This window comes from Canis aureus, chromosome X (genome assembly GCF_053574225.1).
Source record: "Canis aureus isolate CA01 chromosome X, VMU_Caureus_v.1.0, whole genome shotgun sequence".
Classification (NCBI taxonomy): domain Eukaryota; kingdom Metazoa; phylum Chordata; class Mammalia; order Carnivora; family Canidae; genus Canis; species Canis aureus.
This window is the reverse complement of record NC_135649.1, coordinates 45,957,227-45,970,388: the sequence shown is the minus strand read 5'-3', so window position 1 is coordinate 45,970,388 and position 13,162 is coordinate 45,957,227. Positions and strand designations below refer to the sequence as shown.

The 13,162-nt window shown below is 38.9% G+C and overlaps 1 protein-coding gene across 1 annotated transcript in view; it reads left to right on the top strand.

Annotated features, from left to right (window-relative positions):
• IL1RAPL2 (interleukin 1 receptor accessory protein like 2) overlaps window positions 1–13,162 on the top strand; it is a 1,262,761-nt gene that overhangs the window by 66,513 nt on the left and 1,183,086 nt on the right. The window contains exon 2 of the mRNA XM_077887847.1: window positions 9,276–9,376. Coding sequence (XP_077743973.1) covers window positions 9,295–9,376 — 82 coding nt within the window. The 5' untranslated portion in view covers window positions 9,276–9,294. The remainder of the gene's footprint in view (window positions 1–9,275; window positions 9,377–13,162) is intronic.

Here is a 13,162-nt window from a genome sequence, read left to right as displayed (position 1 = left end):
TATGGGAATATACCAAGGGGTGAGCGAGTTGTACTGTTTATTCACTAACTCTCATCACTGACAGACAGTAACTCATGGGGTGTTAACAACCTGCCTTCTCTTCTGTTGAAGCTACTTTTGTAGATAGAGAAACCCCTCTGGTAGAGAAATATAGGAAGTCTTTTGCAAATGACTTTTGGAGTAGGCCAAGAGGATATGTAGGGTACCAGCAGTGTCTACTATAGCAGGAGATACAACATGTCTTGGATTTAAATAATTACATATTTGATAATAGGTTTTCTATTTCAAACAAATGGATAACTTGAAAAATGACATTGAAAGCTGCCATTTATTTGTATTATTGAAACCCTAAAATGATATTATCTACATTGATATTCTTCTTTTATTCATTGAAATATTTATTGATAATCTATTACATGTCAAGTTCTACACTAGTTGCTGAGGATACAAGTTAATGACTAAGTGACTATCTTCATGAAGTTTATATTCTAGTGGTCAAGGAGTGGACAGAAACAACCAAGCTAATAAATGTAGCTGATTCACTAAGAGTTTTAACTCATTAAAGTATAAACCACAAAATAGTATTATTTTTCACAGTGATTACTATTTGTTGTACCTACTGTACCTTTTTCCATGAGGAGATAGCAACATTGATAAATATTTCAGTCTAATTCTATAACTTTCCAGGTGTTTTCAGAGTTTCATTTTGATTTTAAAGCCTTTGTCTTTACTCTAAGCTCCTGTCTGATTCAAATATTGTCTCTTCATTCAAACAGCTAAGACATGTAGCACTAGTGGCTGGGAATTTGGAGGGTGAATGGTGGGCTTTCACAGATCTCTCCTTCTTCCTCCTCTTTTCTCTGTGTCTTCTCATTTGGTGTTGCATTGGGAGATAAATGACTAGGAAATAGGGAAAGGAAAAAACACATGTTTGTGACTGCCTGTGTCTTCTCCTTGGTTAGGTCTTCTAGCTGTCTATGGGCACTATATAAATAGGTAGTTGTTATAACAGGCTTGATGATGAGATGATCCCCCCAGCATCTCCTCTGAGCATTGTAAGTCCCTTGCAAAATTTGATTACTTTTTCTCTCAAGAACTTCAGCCAGTGGCATCATATTACTTTCTTCTCAAGTGTACTCATCTTGCTGCATGCTGCAAACCCTCTAGCAACAATCATTTATTTATCCAATCAACTTGGATTTTTATAATATGCCAAATCCACCTTCCATGCTTCTTGGGACCCAGAAATTTAGTATGTGTTGTTAGGGATTAATACCAGTTTCTTTTGTCACCTGAAATCTCCAATACACCATCTTTCCTCAAGGTGCTTTATCACTGTTCCAGTGGTATAGGAGAAGTCTAGCATGTCAATTGGAAAAGGAAAGCCTGCCATAATTATCAAAGGGTGGCCTTCTCCTCTTTCTCAGGCTTCTTTGCTTATTGATGGAGTGGGGATGGGATAATGAGAACTAGCTGCATTGGACAGCTGAATGGGTGGCCTTAGACCCCAAATTCTGGAAGTTTTCTGAATTTAGGATATTAGGTGGATATCATTCTGAGGTCAATTCTGGGAATAGATGATCTCACTCAACACTTGGTATCATCCTGTTACTCTCACATTCTGGGTAAGATTCTAGACTCTTAGGTAAAGACCAATTATTCAAAAAAAATCTTTATTTGGGATTCTGGATCTTTAAAATGATATCCAGGGGCTCCTGGGTGGCTCAGTTGGTTAAACGTCTGCTTTCAGCTCAGGTCATGATCCCAGAGTCCTGGGTTGCAGCCCACATCAGGCTCCCTGCTCTGTGGTAAGTCTGCTTCTCTCCCTCCTGCTTCTACTCCTGTTCCCATTGCTTATGTGCTCTCTGTCAAATAAATAAATAACATATTTTTAAAAAATGATATCCAGAGACTTTTCTTGCGTTTCCACTCAGATTTGCTTTTACCCATTATTTTGGGGATCATTATGCTTTCATCTTCATTGTCTCTTTTGCCATTTTTTTATGTCTTGGGTTTATGATAAGCCCAATGTACCTCTGTGGTGCTTATATTCTGATTGTTAGGGGATCCCAGATGCATCCATATATGGGTACTCAATTTACTGAGAAGTCTTAACTCAATGAGAATAAACAGTAAAAAGGGTTTTGTTTTTCTCTCAAATGCCTACTGATGGTATTTTATTCAACCTCTTTCCCTTTTGTGAGTCAGGGGCCCTTAACGATATTTCAGCCCAATTCAAAACTTTTTACAGTTATTTTTGGCTTTGGAACAGTTTTATTCCAATGGTTTAACATTCAGTATCGTTAATCTTTTCTTTTCTTTTCTTTTCTTTTCTTTTCTTTTCTTTTCTTTTTTTTCTTTCTTTTCTTTTGTAAAATTCTATTTATTTATTCATGAGAGGAGGGGGGGGTCAGGCAGAGGGAGAAGCAGGCTCCATGCAGGGTGCCTGATGTGGAACTCCAACCCGGATCTCCAGGATCATGCCCTGGACTGAAGGCGACGCTAAACCGCTGAGCAACCCAGGGTGCTTCAGTGTTGTTAATTGTATTTCTTATTTATTTTTTTATAAATTTATTTTTTATTGGTGTTCAATTTCCCAATATATAGAATTACACCCAGTGCTCATCCCATCAAATGCTCCCCTCAGTGATCGTCACCCAGTAAAGCCCACACCCTGCCCACCTCCCTTTCTACCACCGCTAGTTCGTCTCCCAGAGTTAGGAGCTCTCATGTTCTGTCTCCCTTTCTGATATTTCCCAATCATTTTTTCTCCTTTCCCCTTTATTCCCTTTCACTATTATTTATATTCCCCAAATTAATGAGATGATATAATGTTTGTCCTTTCCCAATTGACTTATTTCACTCAAATAATACCCTCCAGTTCCATCCACGTCCAAGCAAATGGTGGGTATTTGTCATTTCTAATGGCTGAGTAATATTCCATTGTATACATAAAACACATCTTCTTTATCCATTCATCTTTCGATGGATACCGAGGCTCCTTCCACAGTTTGGCTATTGTGGACATTGCTGCTAGAAACATCACGTTGCAGGTGTCCTGGCATTTCACGGAATCTGTATCTTTGGGATAAATCCCCAGCAGTGCAATTGCTGGGTCATAGGGCAGATCAATTTTTAACTCTTTGAGGAACCTCCACAAAGTTTTCCAGAGTGGCTGCACCATTGCACATTCCCACCAACAGTGCAAGAGGGTTCCCCTTTCTCCACATCCTCTCCAACATTTGTGGTTTCCTGCCTTGTTAATTTTCCCCCTTCTCACTGGTGTGAGGTGGTATCTAATTATGGTTTTGATTTGTATTTCCCTGATGGCAAGGGATGCGGAGCATTTTATCATGGGCTTGTTGGCTAGGTCTATGTCTTCCTCTGTGAGATTTCTGTTCATGTCTTTTGCCCATTTCATGATTGGATTGCTTGTTTCTTTGCTGTTGAGTTGAATAAGTTCTTTATAGATCTTGGATACTAGCCCTTTATCTGATATGTCATTTGCAAATATCTTCTCCCATTCTGTAGGTTGTCTTTGAGTTTTGTTGACTGTTTCTATTGTTGTGCAAGAGCTTCTTATCTTGATGAAGTCCCAATAGTTCCTTTTTGCTTTTGTTTCTCTTGCCTTCATGGATGTATCTTACAAGAAGTTACTGTGGCCAAGTTCAAAAAGGGTGTTGCCTGTGTTCTCCTCTAGGATTTTGATGGAATCTTTTCTCTCATTTAGATCTTTCATCCATTTTGAGTTTATCTTCGTGTATGGTGCAAGAGAGTGGTCTAGTTTCATTCTTCTGCATGTGGATGTCCAATTTTCCCAGCACCATTTATTGAAGAGACTATCTTTTTTCCAGTGGATATTCTTTCCTCTTTGGTCGAATATTAGTTGACCATAAAGTTGAGGGTCCACTTCTGGATTCTCTATTCTGTTCCATTGATCTGTGTGTCTGTTTTTGTGCCAGTACCACATTGTCTTGATGAATACGGCTTTGTAGTACAACCTGAAATCTGGTATTTTGATGCCCCCAGCTATGGTTTTCTTTTTTAAAATTCCCCTGGCTATTAGGGGTCTTTTCTGATTCCACACAAATCTTAAAATAATTTGCTCCAGCTCTCTGAAGAAAGTCCATGGTATTTTGATAGGGATTGCATTAAACGTGTACATTGCCCTGGGTAACATTGACATTTTCACAATATTAATTCTTCCAATCCAAGAGCATGGAATATTTTTCCATCTCTTTGTGTCTTCCTCAATTTCTTTCAGAAGTGTTCTATAGTTTTTAGGGTATAGATCCTTTACCTCTTTAGTTAGGTTTATTCCTAGGTATCTTATGCTTTTGGATGCAATTATAAATAGGATTAACTCCTTAATTTCTCTTTCTTCAGTCTCATTGTTAGTGCATAGAAATGCCACTGATTTCTGGGCATTGATTTTGTATCCTGCCACGCTACCAAATTGCTGTATGAGTTCTAGCAATCCTGGGGTGGAGTCTTTTGGGTTTTCTATGTACAGTATAATGTCATCTACAAAGACGGAGAGTTTGACTTCTTATTTGCCAATTTTAATGCCTTTTATTTCTTGTTGTCGCCTGATTGCTGTGGCTAGGACTTCTAGTACTATGTTGAATAGCAGTGGTGAGAGTGGACATCCCTGTCATGTTGCTGATCTTAGGGGAAAAGCGTCCAGTGTTTCCCCATTAAGAATGATATTTGCTGTGGGCTTTTTGTAGATGGCTTTTAAGATGCTGAGGAATGTTCCCTCTATCCTTACACTCTAAAGAGTTTTGATCAGGAATTTATGCTGTGTTTTATCAAATGCTTTCTCTGCATCTATTGAGAGGATCATATGGTTCTTGGTTTTTCTCTTGCTGATATGATGAATCACATTGATTGTTTTGCAAGTGTTGAACTAGCCTTGCATCGTGGGGATAAATCCTACTTGGTTATGGGGAATAATCTTCTTAATATATGGTTGTATCCTATTGGCTAGTATCTTTTTGAGAATTTTTGCATCCATGTTCATCAGGGACATTTTTCTATAATCTTACTTTCTGGTGGGGTCTTTGTCTGGTTTTGGAATTAAGGTGATGCTGGCCTCATAGACCGAGTTTGGAAGTATTCTATCTCCTTCTATCTTTCCAAACAGCTTTAGTAGAATAGGTATGGTTTCTTCTTTAAACATTTGATAGAATTCTCCAGGGAAGCCATCTGGCCCTGGACTTTTGTGTCCTGGGAGGTTTTTGAGGACTGCTTCAATTTCCTCCCTGATTATTGACCTGTTCAGGTTTTCTATTTCTTCCTGTTCCAGTTTTGGTAGTTTGTGGTTTTCCAGAAATGTGTCCATTGCTTCTAGATTGCCGAATTTATTGGCATATAGCTGCTTATAATATGTTTTTAAAATCGTTTGTATTTCCTTGGTGTTGGTAGTGATCTCTCCTTTCTCATTCATGATTTTATTAATTTGAGTCTTCTCTCTCTTCTTTTTAATAAGGCTGGCTAATGGTTTATCTATCTTCTTAATTCTTTCAAAGAACCAACTCCTGGTTTTGTTGATCTGTTCCACAGTTCTCTTGGTCTCTATTTCATTGAGTTCTGCTTAAATCTTTATTAACTCTCTTCTTTTGCTGGGTGTAGGATCTATTTGCTGTTTTTTCTCTAGTTCCTTTAGGTGCAATGTTAGCTTTTGTATTTGAGTTCTTTCCAGTTTTTGGAGGGATGCTTGTATTGCCATGTATTTCCCCCTGAGGACTGCTTTTGCTGCATCCCAAAGATTTTGAATGGTTGTATCTTCATTCTCATTAGTTTCCATGAATCTTTTTAATTCTTCTCTAATTTTCTGGTTGACCGTTTCGTCTTTTAGCAGGAGGGTTTTTAACCTCCATGTGTTTGAAGTCCTTCCAAACGTCTTCTTGTGATTTAGTTCTAATTTCAAAGCATTATGGTCTGAGAATACACAGGAGATAATCCCCATCTTTGGTAATGTTTCAGACCTGATTTGTGACCCAGTATGTGGTCTATTCTGGAAAACATTCCATGTGCACTTGAGAAGAATGTATATTCAGTTGCATTTGCATGTAAAATTCTGTAAATATCTGTGAAATCCCACTGGTCCAGTGTATCATTTAGAGCTCTTGTTTCTTTGGCGATGTTTGCTTAGAAAACCTATCGACTGTAGAAAGCACTACATTGAAGTCGCCAAGTATAAGTGTATTATTATCTCAGTATGTCTTCACTTTGGTTATTAATTGATTGATGTATTTGGCAGCTCCCACATCGAGGCATATATATTGATGATTCTTAAGTCCTCTTGTTGGATAGATCCTTTAAGTATGAAATAGTGTCCCTCTTCACCTCTCACTACAGTCTTTGGGATAAACTTTAGTTTATCTTATATAAGGATGGCTACCCCTACAATTTTTTGAGGGCCATTTGAATGGTACATGGTTCTCCAACCTCTTATTTGCAGGCTGTAGGTGTTCTTATGTCTAAAATGAGTCTCTTGTAGACAGCAAATAGATGGGTCTTGCTTTTATCCAGTTTGAAACCCTGCGCCTTTTGATGGGGTCATTAAGCCCATTCACATTCACAGTTACTATTGAAGGATATGAGTTTAGTGTCATCATGATACCTATTCAGTCCCTGTTTTGTGGATTGTTTCCTTGGACTTCCTCTTTCTTTTACAGGGTACCCCTTAATATTTCCTGCAGAGCTGGTTTGGTGGTCACATATTCTTTCAGTTTCTGCCTATCTTGGAAGCTCTTCATCTCTCCTTCTATTCTGAATCAGAGCCTTGCTGGGTAAAGTATTCTTGGCTGCATGTTCTTCTCATTTAGGACCCTGAATATATCCTGCCAGCCCTTTCTGGCCTGCCAGGTCTCTGTGGAGAGGTCTGCTGTTAATCTAATATTTCTCCCCATAAAAGTTAGACATTTCTTGTCTCTTGCTGCTTTAAGGATCCTCTCTTTATCCTTAGAATTTGCAAGCTTCACTATGAAATGTCAAGGTGTTGAGCGGTTCTTATTGATTTTAGGGGAGGATCTCTCTATTTCCTGGATCTGAATGCCTGTTTCCCTTCCCTTCATCTATGATTTGTTCAAATACATATTCTGGACCTCTGTCCTTTTCGGTGCCCTTTGGAACCCCAATGAAAGGTAAATGTTTCTTCCTCTGGCTCTCATTTATTTCCCTTTATCTATCCTCATGATCTTTTAATTGTTTGTCTCTTTTTTCCTCAGTTTCCCTGTTTGCCATCAACTTGTCTTCTGTGTCACTCACTCGTTCTTCTACCTTGTTAACCCTCGTCGTTAGGACCTCTAGTTTGGATTGCATCTCATTCAATTGATTTTTAATTTCTGCCTGATTAGATCTAAATTCTGCAGTCATGAAGTCTCTTGAGTCCTTTATGCTTTTTTCTAGAGCCATCAGTAGCTTTATAATAGTGCTCAGAATTGGCTTTCTGACATTGAATTGTAATCCACATTTTGTAACTCTGTGGGAGACAGGACTGTTTCTGATTCTTTCTTTTGAGGTGAGGTTTTCCTTCTAGTCATTTTGCTCAGTGCAGAGCGGCCAAAAACAAGTTGTATTGGGAAAAGCAGAAAAAGAGAGAAGAGAAAGAAGAAAAGAAAAAAAGAAAAAAGAGGAAGGAAAAAAAAGAGAAGAAATGAAAAAAAGGGGGGGCAAACAGAAAAAAAAAAACTAGGGGGAGTATCCTCTGATTCTGTATAGTGTAAATACCTAGACTTACCCTGGAGCTTTCCAGTGCTGCTTGGTCAGTATTTGCTTTTCCCCTGTCCGTCTAGCTGGTCTTCTGGGGGAGGGGCCTGCTGTGCTGGTTCTCAGGTGTCAGCACTCGGGGGAGCTGCTCAGCCTCCTGCCTGGTGCAGGGCTCAGTGGGCGTTGTTTATCCTGTTTATCCTGTGAGGCCACTGTGAGTCTCCTTGTGAGTTGTTTATCCTGTGAGGCCCCAGAAGGAACAACAACAGTGTCAGCGGCCAGCTCTGGAGCCCTGGAGTCAGTTCCTGCTGTAACTAGGGAGGTCTCAGTCTCCAGGGGCCTGGATGCTCTGGGCGCTGGCGGGGGCCCCTGATCTCCACAGCTTGGGGCCGCCCAGCGGCCGGAGTGTCCTTGCTGTCCTGTGCCCTCCTGGCCTCTGCCTGTCCCGGGGGGAGCTCCTGGGCTTGCGCTGCTGGAATCTCGCTCCTGGGTCACGCAGCTCCCTCTGTGGGGAGCCTCTGCCTGAGCCGCCTCCGAGCTGCTCTGGGGTCCAGCTGGGCGTGTGCTGCAGCTCTTTAGGGAGCTTGGCCAATGGGGTGTGGCGCTGGTCCTCTGTTAGTGTCCCAGGGAGCCTGAGGGCATCCCCTTCCCTCCTGGGATCCTGCTCCAACTCCCTGCGAGGCCTTACCCCCCCCCCCCGGGAAGTTTGGTGCAGCTCCTGCTTCTCCAGGAGGGAGCTCTCCTGTCCTGGGGGCACTCGCCCTGGCCTTAGCCCGGTTCCTCACGGGCCCCTCCCCCTTGGTTGCCTTTTGTTTCTTTATTTCTTTTTTCCCCGTCTTCCTACCTTGATAGAAGTGCGAACTCTTCTCACTGTAGCATTCCAGCTGTTCTCTCTTTAAATCTCAAGCTGAACTCGTAGGTTTTCAAGATGATTTAAAAGTTATCTAGGTAATTTGATGGGGACAGGTGACTTGGGGACCCTACTCTTCCGCCATCTACCCCCCTCCCCCCAGTGTTAATTTTAAAACATCAGTGTCAAAATTGAGTAAAAACTCTTCTTGTGACATAAATAAAAAAACCTTAAGTGCTCATCAGTCTTATGAATAAAACAGCAAGGAGATGAGCTAAAGAATGACAGAGTTAGACTTTAAGATTAGATAGTTGGAGGCAGCCCAGATGTCTCGGTGGTTTAGCGCCGCCTTCAGCCCAGGGCCTGATCCTGGATCAGGCCCCACGTTGGGCTCCCTGCATGGAGCCTGCTTCTCCCTCTGCCTGTGCCTGTGCCTTTCTCTCTCTCTCTCTCTGTGCCTCTCATGAATAAATAAATAAAATCTTTAAAAAAAAAGATTAGGTAGTTGGAAAAGGTGTTTTTGTGTGACTGAGGGCATGATTGAACTGTGCACTTTCATGTTTTCTTCCATTTACATAAAAAGAAAGCCAGAAGTCACCAGAATGTCATTGTTTCTGTAATGTGTCTTTGAGGTATGTGAAATTTTAGCTCCTATTTTGTTGAGGCCAAGATCTGTGATTCAACTTCATATTCTTTTTTGACTTTTCAGCTGCCAAGGAAAGTGAACAATGAAGCCACCATTTCTTTTAGTCCTTGTGATCTGTTCTGTAGTCAGCAAAAATTTAAGGATGGTGTCAAAGAGAAATTCTGGTAAGTTGCTGGCAAATTCTACTTGATCAAAATATGTAGTTTTTGTGAGCATCCAGAGAGCATTTGTGCCCTTAACTATGAATATCTTTAAACAGAAGTACTTGAATTCCAGCTATGTTGGATAGTAGCCAAGATAAGAATGAGATTTTAGCCTACCCCTGGGAAATTGTTGGGGAACTGGTGGAATTTTGTTCAATTTCAATTGCAGTATACTTTCAGTGGACAATGAAATGTTAAGAGCCTACTTAGGGTTAGTTACATTTGCTAGTGACTTTACACCTGGGAGCAAACATTTGCAAATGAAAAGATAGGAAACCTTTAAAAATATATATCCTTTGCCTCTCAATTGAGTGTGCAGCATTGCTGTTTAAATTAAAACTTTTGACAAGTATTAGTGAGCTTTATTTTTTGGTACACTTTTTGGCACATGTTCACACTTGTACCAAATCTCTAACAGGCAGAGGCCGAAAGCCTCCAAATTCAGAAATATTAGCTAATTGCCTGAAGAGGAATTTCTTGAGGAGAAATATCTATTCCTAGAACATGGTGGCCTGGCAGGCAGCCATGATTGTACTGAAAGATTAGCTGTAGCCAGTAGGTATCCCAATCAAAGCTTAAACATTGTTTAATAACACTTGAATATATATGTCTTTCAGTTTTGATTATATAGTCTAGCTATAATTACAAACCATGCATGAGATTTTAATAATTGATTTTCTGTCTACGATCATTCCAGTAAAACACTGGAAAATGTATTATTGCATGGAAACAAAAGACTACCATAGGGCTTTCTGCTAGCTTCTAATTACATTATTTCCTAGAATTAAATGTACGCTTTTTACTTTCCCATTAAGTATAAAACCCAGGCAATAAAGTGCATGACTATTTTTCAATGCAATAAATGCTGGTTAGTGCTTGGAGTTTGGTTAATGTTTGTTTTCTGAGGTGAGAATACTTGCTAATTGAAATAACTAAAGAATAATATTGTTCTTCAATTGATAACATAGAAATAAATCTTTCACAAAAATGGGTCACAGGTTGTAAAACAGAACAACACTGCTGAAGTCCAAAGGATTCTGGAATGGTAAGGGTAGGACAATATATTGTTTTTTTCTCCCCTTAAGACTTATGTATATATAAAAAAAAAGACTTATGTATATATATTGTGACTCTTTATCAGCTGTGTTTGTAACATTTTGCCTATGATATCTCCAACTTAACATATTTTATGTGGCTGCCTTTCCTTGCCTCACTTTTGAGGTTTACATTTTTACTTTAAGTCTTGATTCAGATTGATTATTGCTGAAAAAAAATGCTTGGAGATAGCAAATGTAACCTGTTGGACCAGATCTCATTTTCCTCACTTGGTTATGTCATCATGTCTGCAGTAGAGTTTGAATGGAAAAAAGGGATCAAGAGTTTAAAAAGATGTTTATGTCATGGTAGTTTAATTCGGGTAAAATCCAAACTAAGAAACAAAAACAAGTTGCTATGTATGCATGTATCTGTCTTCTTTCCTTTGCTTGCTTATTATTTATGAGGAGAGAGGGTGTTAAAAATATGTATACATAGAGGAAGTTATCATTGGTGCACAGGTGTCCTTTAAAGATCAACTTTTTAATGCTTTGCTCCTTTATTCTTATCAAGTATGAGGCCATTTTTGGCTTATGAGGGGTTCTTAGCTTTATTTTCTTGGTGTAGCTAAGTAGTACCATGTTTGCAGTGAGCTTTTTTTGGAAGAAGCATTACCTCAAAAGCTATTCCCCTTAGAATGAATGTATTTGTTAGTTTCAATCTCTTCTCCGCCATCTGTTTACCCTTAGCAACCTCCTAGGACAATAATGGCAATTATAATATTGGAACAAACTTTTCTTACAGATCTGGACAGTGGAGATGGTTTGATTGCAGTTAGTCTTTTTCTGATGCCTTCTTGCTCTTATTTATGGTGTATATGGAGTGGGCAGGGAAGAGTAATGTGTTGATGTTGTTGGTTTGTACGTGTCTCTGTTCATGGTGCTTATTTCAAAATACAGAAACAAAAATCAAGTATTGTATAAATAAAAGACATCCTAATTCACCCATAGGTGATGAGAATGGGGGTACTTTGGAGCAGTTCTTTTCATTCTTCTTTTCTATTTAGGTACTTCTATCATAACCCTCTTCCCAGGCCCTATACTCATGTTAATATTATTTTATGTAAAAAAATAGAATTATTTGCACTCTCATTATGATGGTTTTATTTGAGTTGACCTTATCTTTTGAAGAACATTAAAGACTGCTTTGGCAAATTTGTAGTACAAAATTCTGTTTCATGAAATCTGTGAGGTCTTTTGCCTTTACCAATTAAGGAGTTCTGGATTTAGGCTTGCATCATTGTTTTTCTTGGAATCACCAATGGAACTCAGAACTTTTATTTTATTCCCCTACTTCCCTTTCCCCAAGTGAAAAATGAATGATTGTGCCCTTTACTCACTAACATTTATAACTGTTTAGTGTGAGATATGAAGGCAGTTATAATGATTTTTGTGCAGTTTATTATAGGCAGGGATCTCTTTAGCTAAGATCTCTATAACTACTAATGCCAAAGGCTTCTTTTACATACAAGACACAGGACCAAGGGATAGAAGCTTCTTCTGTGCTTGTCAACCAAGAAAAAGAATAAAAGACTCAACTTCTTTAAAACTTTAGTTTGGGCACATATTAAATGAACCTTCTAGTTTCTGGTAATATACATTTTTTAAAGCTGCAGCATAGTTTGTTTCTAGGTAATACCCATTCATACTGGGCAGGCCTGACTAGCAGTCCTGCATAGAAAAACAGCAAAAATGGCTCTGATATTGCATTAGAACATCCTAAAATGCATAGCATCTAATTTTAAGGACTGTAGCTGATTGGCCAAATGTGAGCTTGTCATTTTCACAGAGTACTCATGAGGTCCTTTACCATTGTCATTCTCTAAATTTAAAACTAGATGAGGTTATTCAGATAGTCTATTAAAAATAGGTTTACTTTACTTAAAGGTGCCATTCTTTATGGCAGGGAATTGGCTAATATCTTGACAAAGGCTAATAGCAGAAATGCATAGTAGAGTATATATGTACCTAAAACTAATTTTCAATAGGATGGGTGGGAGAAAAACTCTCTCTCAGGAAGAGGACATCCAAGGGCTTCTATATAGCTATTTCTTTTTACCTCAAAATTATTTTCCCAGAGTATACATGGTTTTTATTGGGGTGGGGCATTAAACTGTCTCCTTTGCTTTTCTCTGACTTTTGCTGCTGTTGCTACATAAAAATGTGAGCTGTGTTAGGCAATTGTTGGCATTAGCCTCCCCAACCCTGGATCTCCATATCAGGGAAGAAAGGAATAAGGTAACCAGTTTGATGAGAAGGTATGTTTAATTCTGAATCCAGATTGGGTCATTTTGCAATTAACACATTTGGGGGATGAGTATAACAAAGCAACATCTCAGTGATCTGGTATTTGAAGGAAAAATGCAGAGCTACCAAATTATCTTAATAAATTAGGGAAATGTAGTCCCTAAGGGTAAAGAGGATGTGAAGGCCTGATGGCACATATTGGGTACTTATATAGATAAATTTTGAATTGGCTTGAACATCCACTTTCATGTAATAAGAGAATGGCTTTACATGAGGCTTTGGCTTATAGATTTATAGAATTATGGAGTTTTCTGATTGTTGATGAGAGAGTAGCAGTTTGTTTTCATTAAAAATTATATGATTTTAGAATTTTTCATCATATGAGGAAGATCTTAAGGCAGAAATA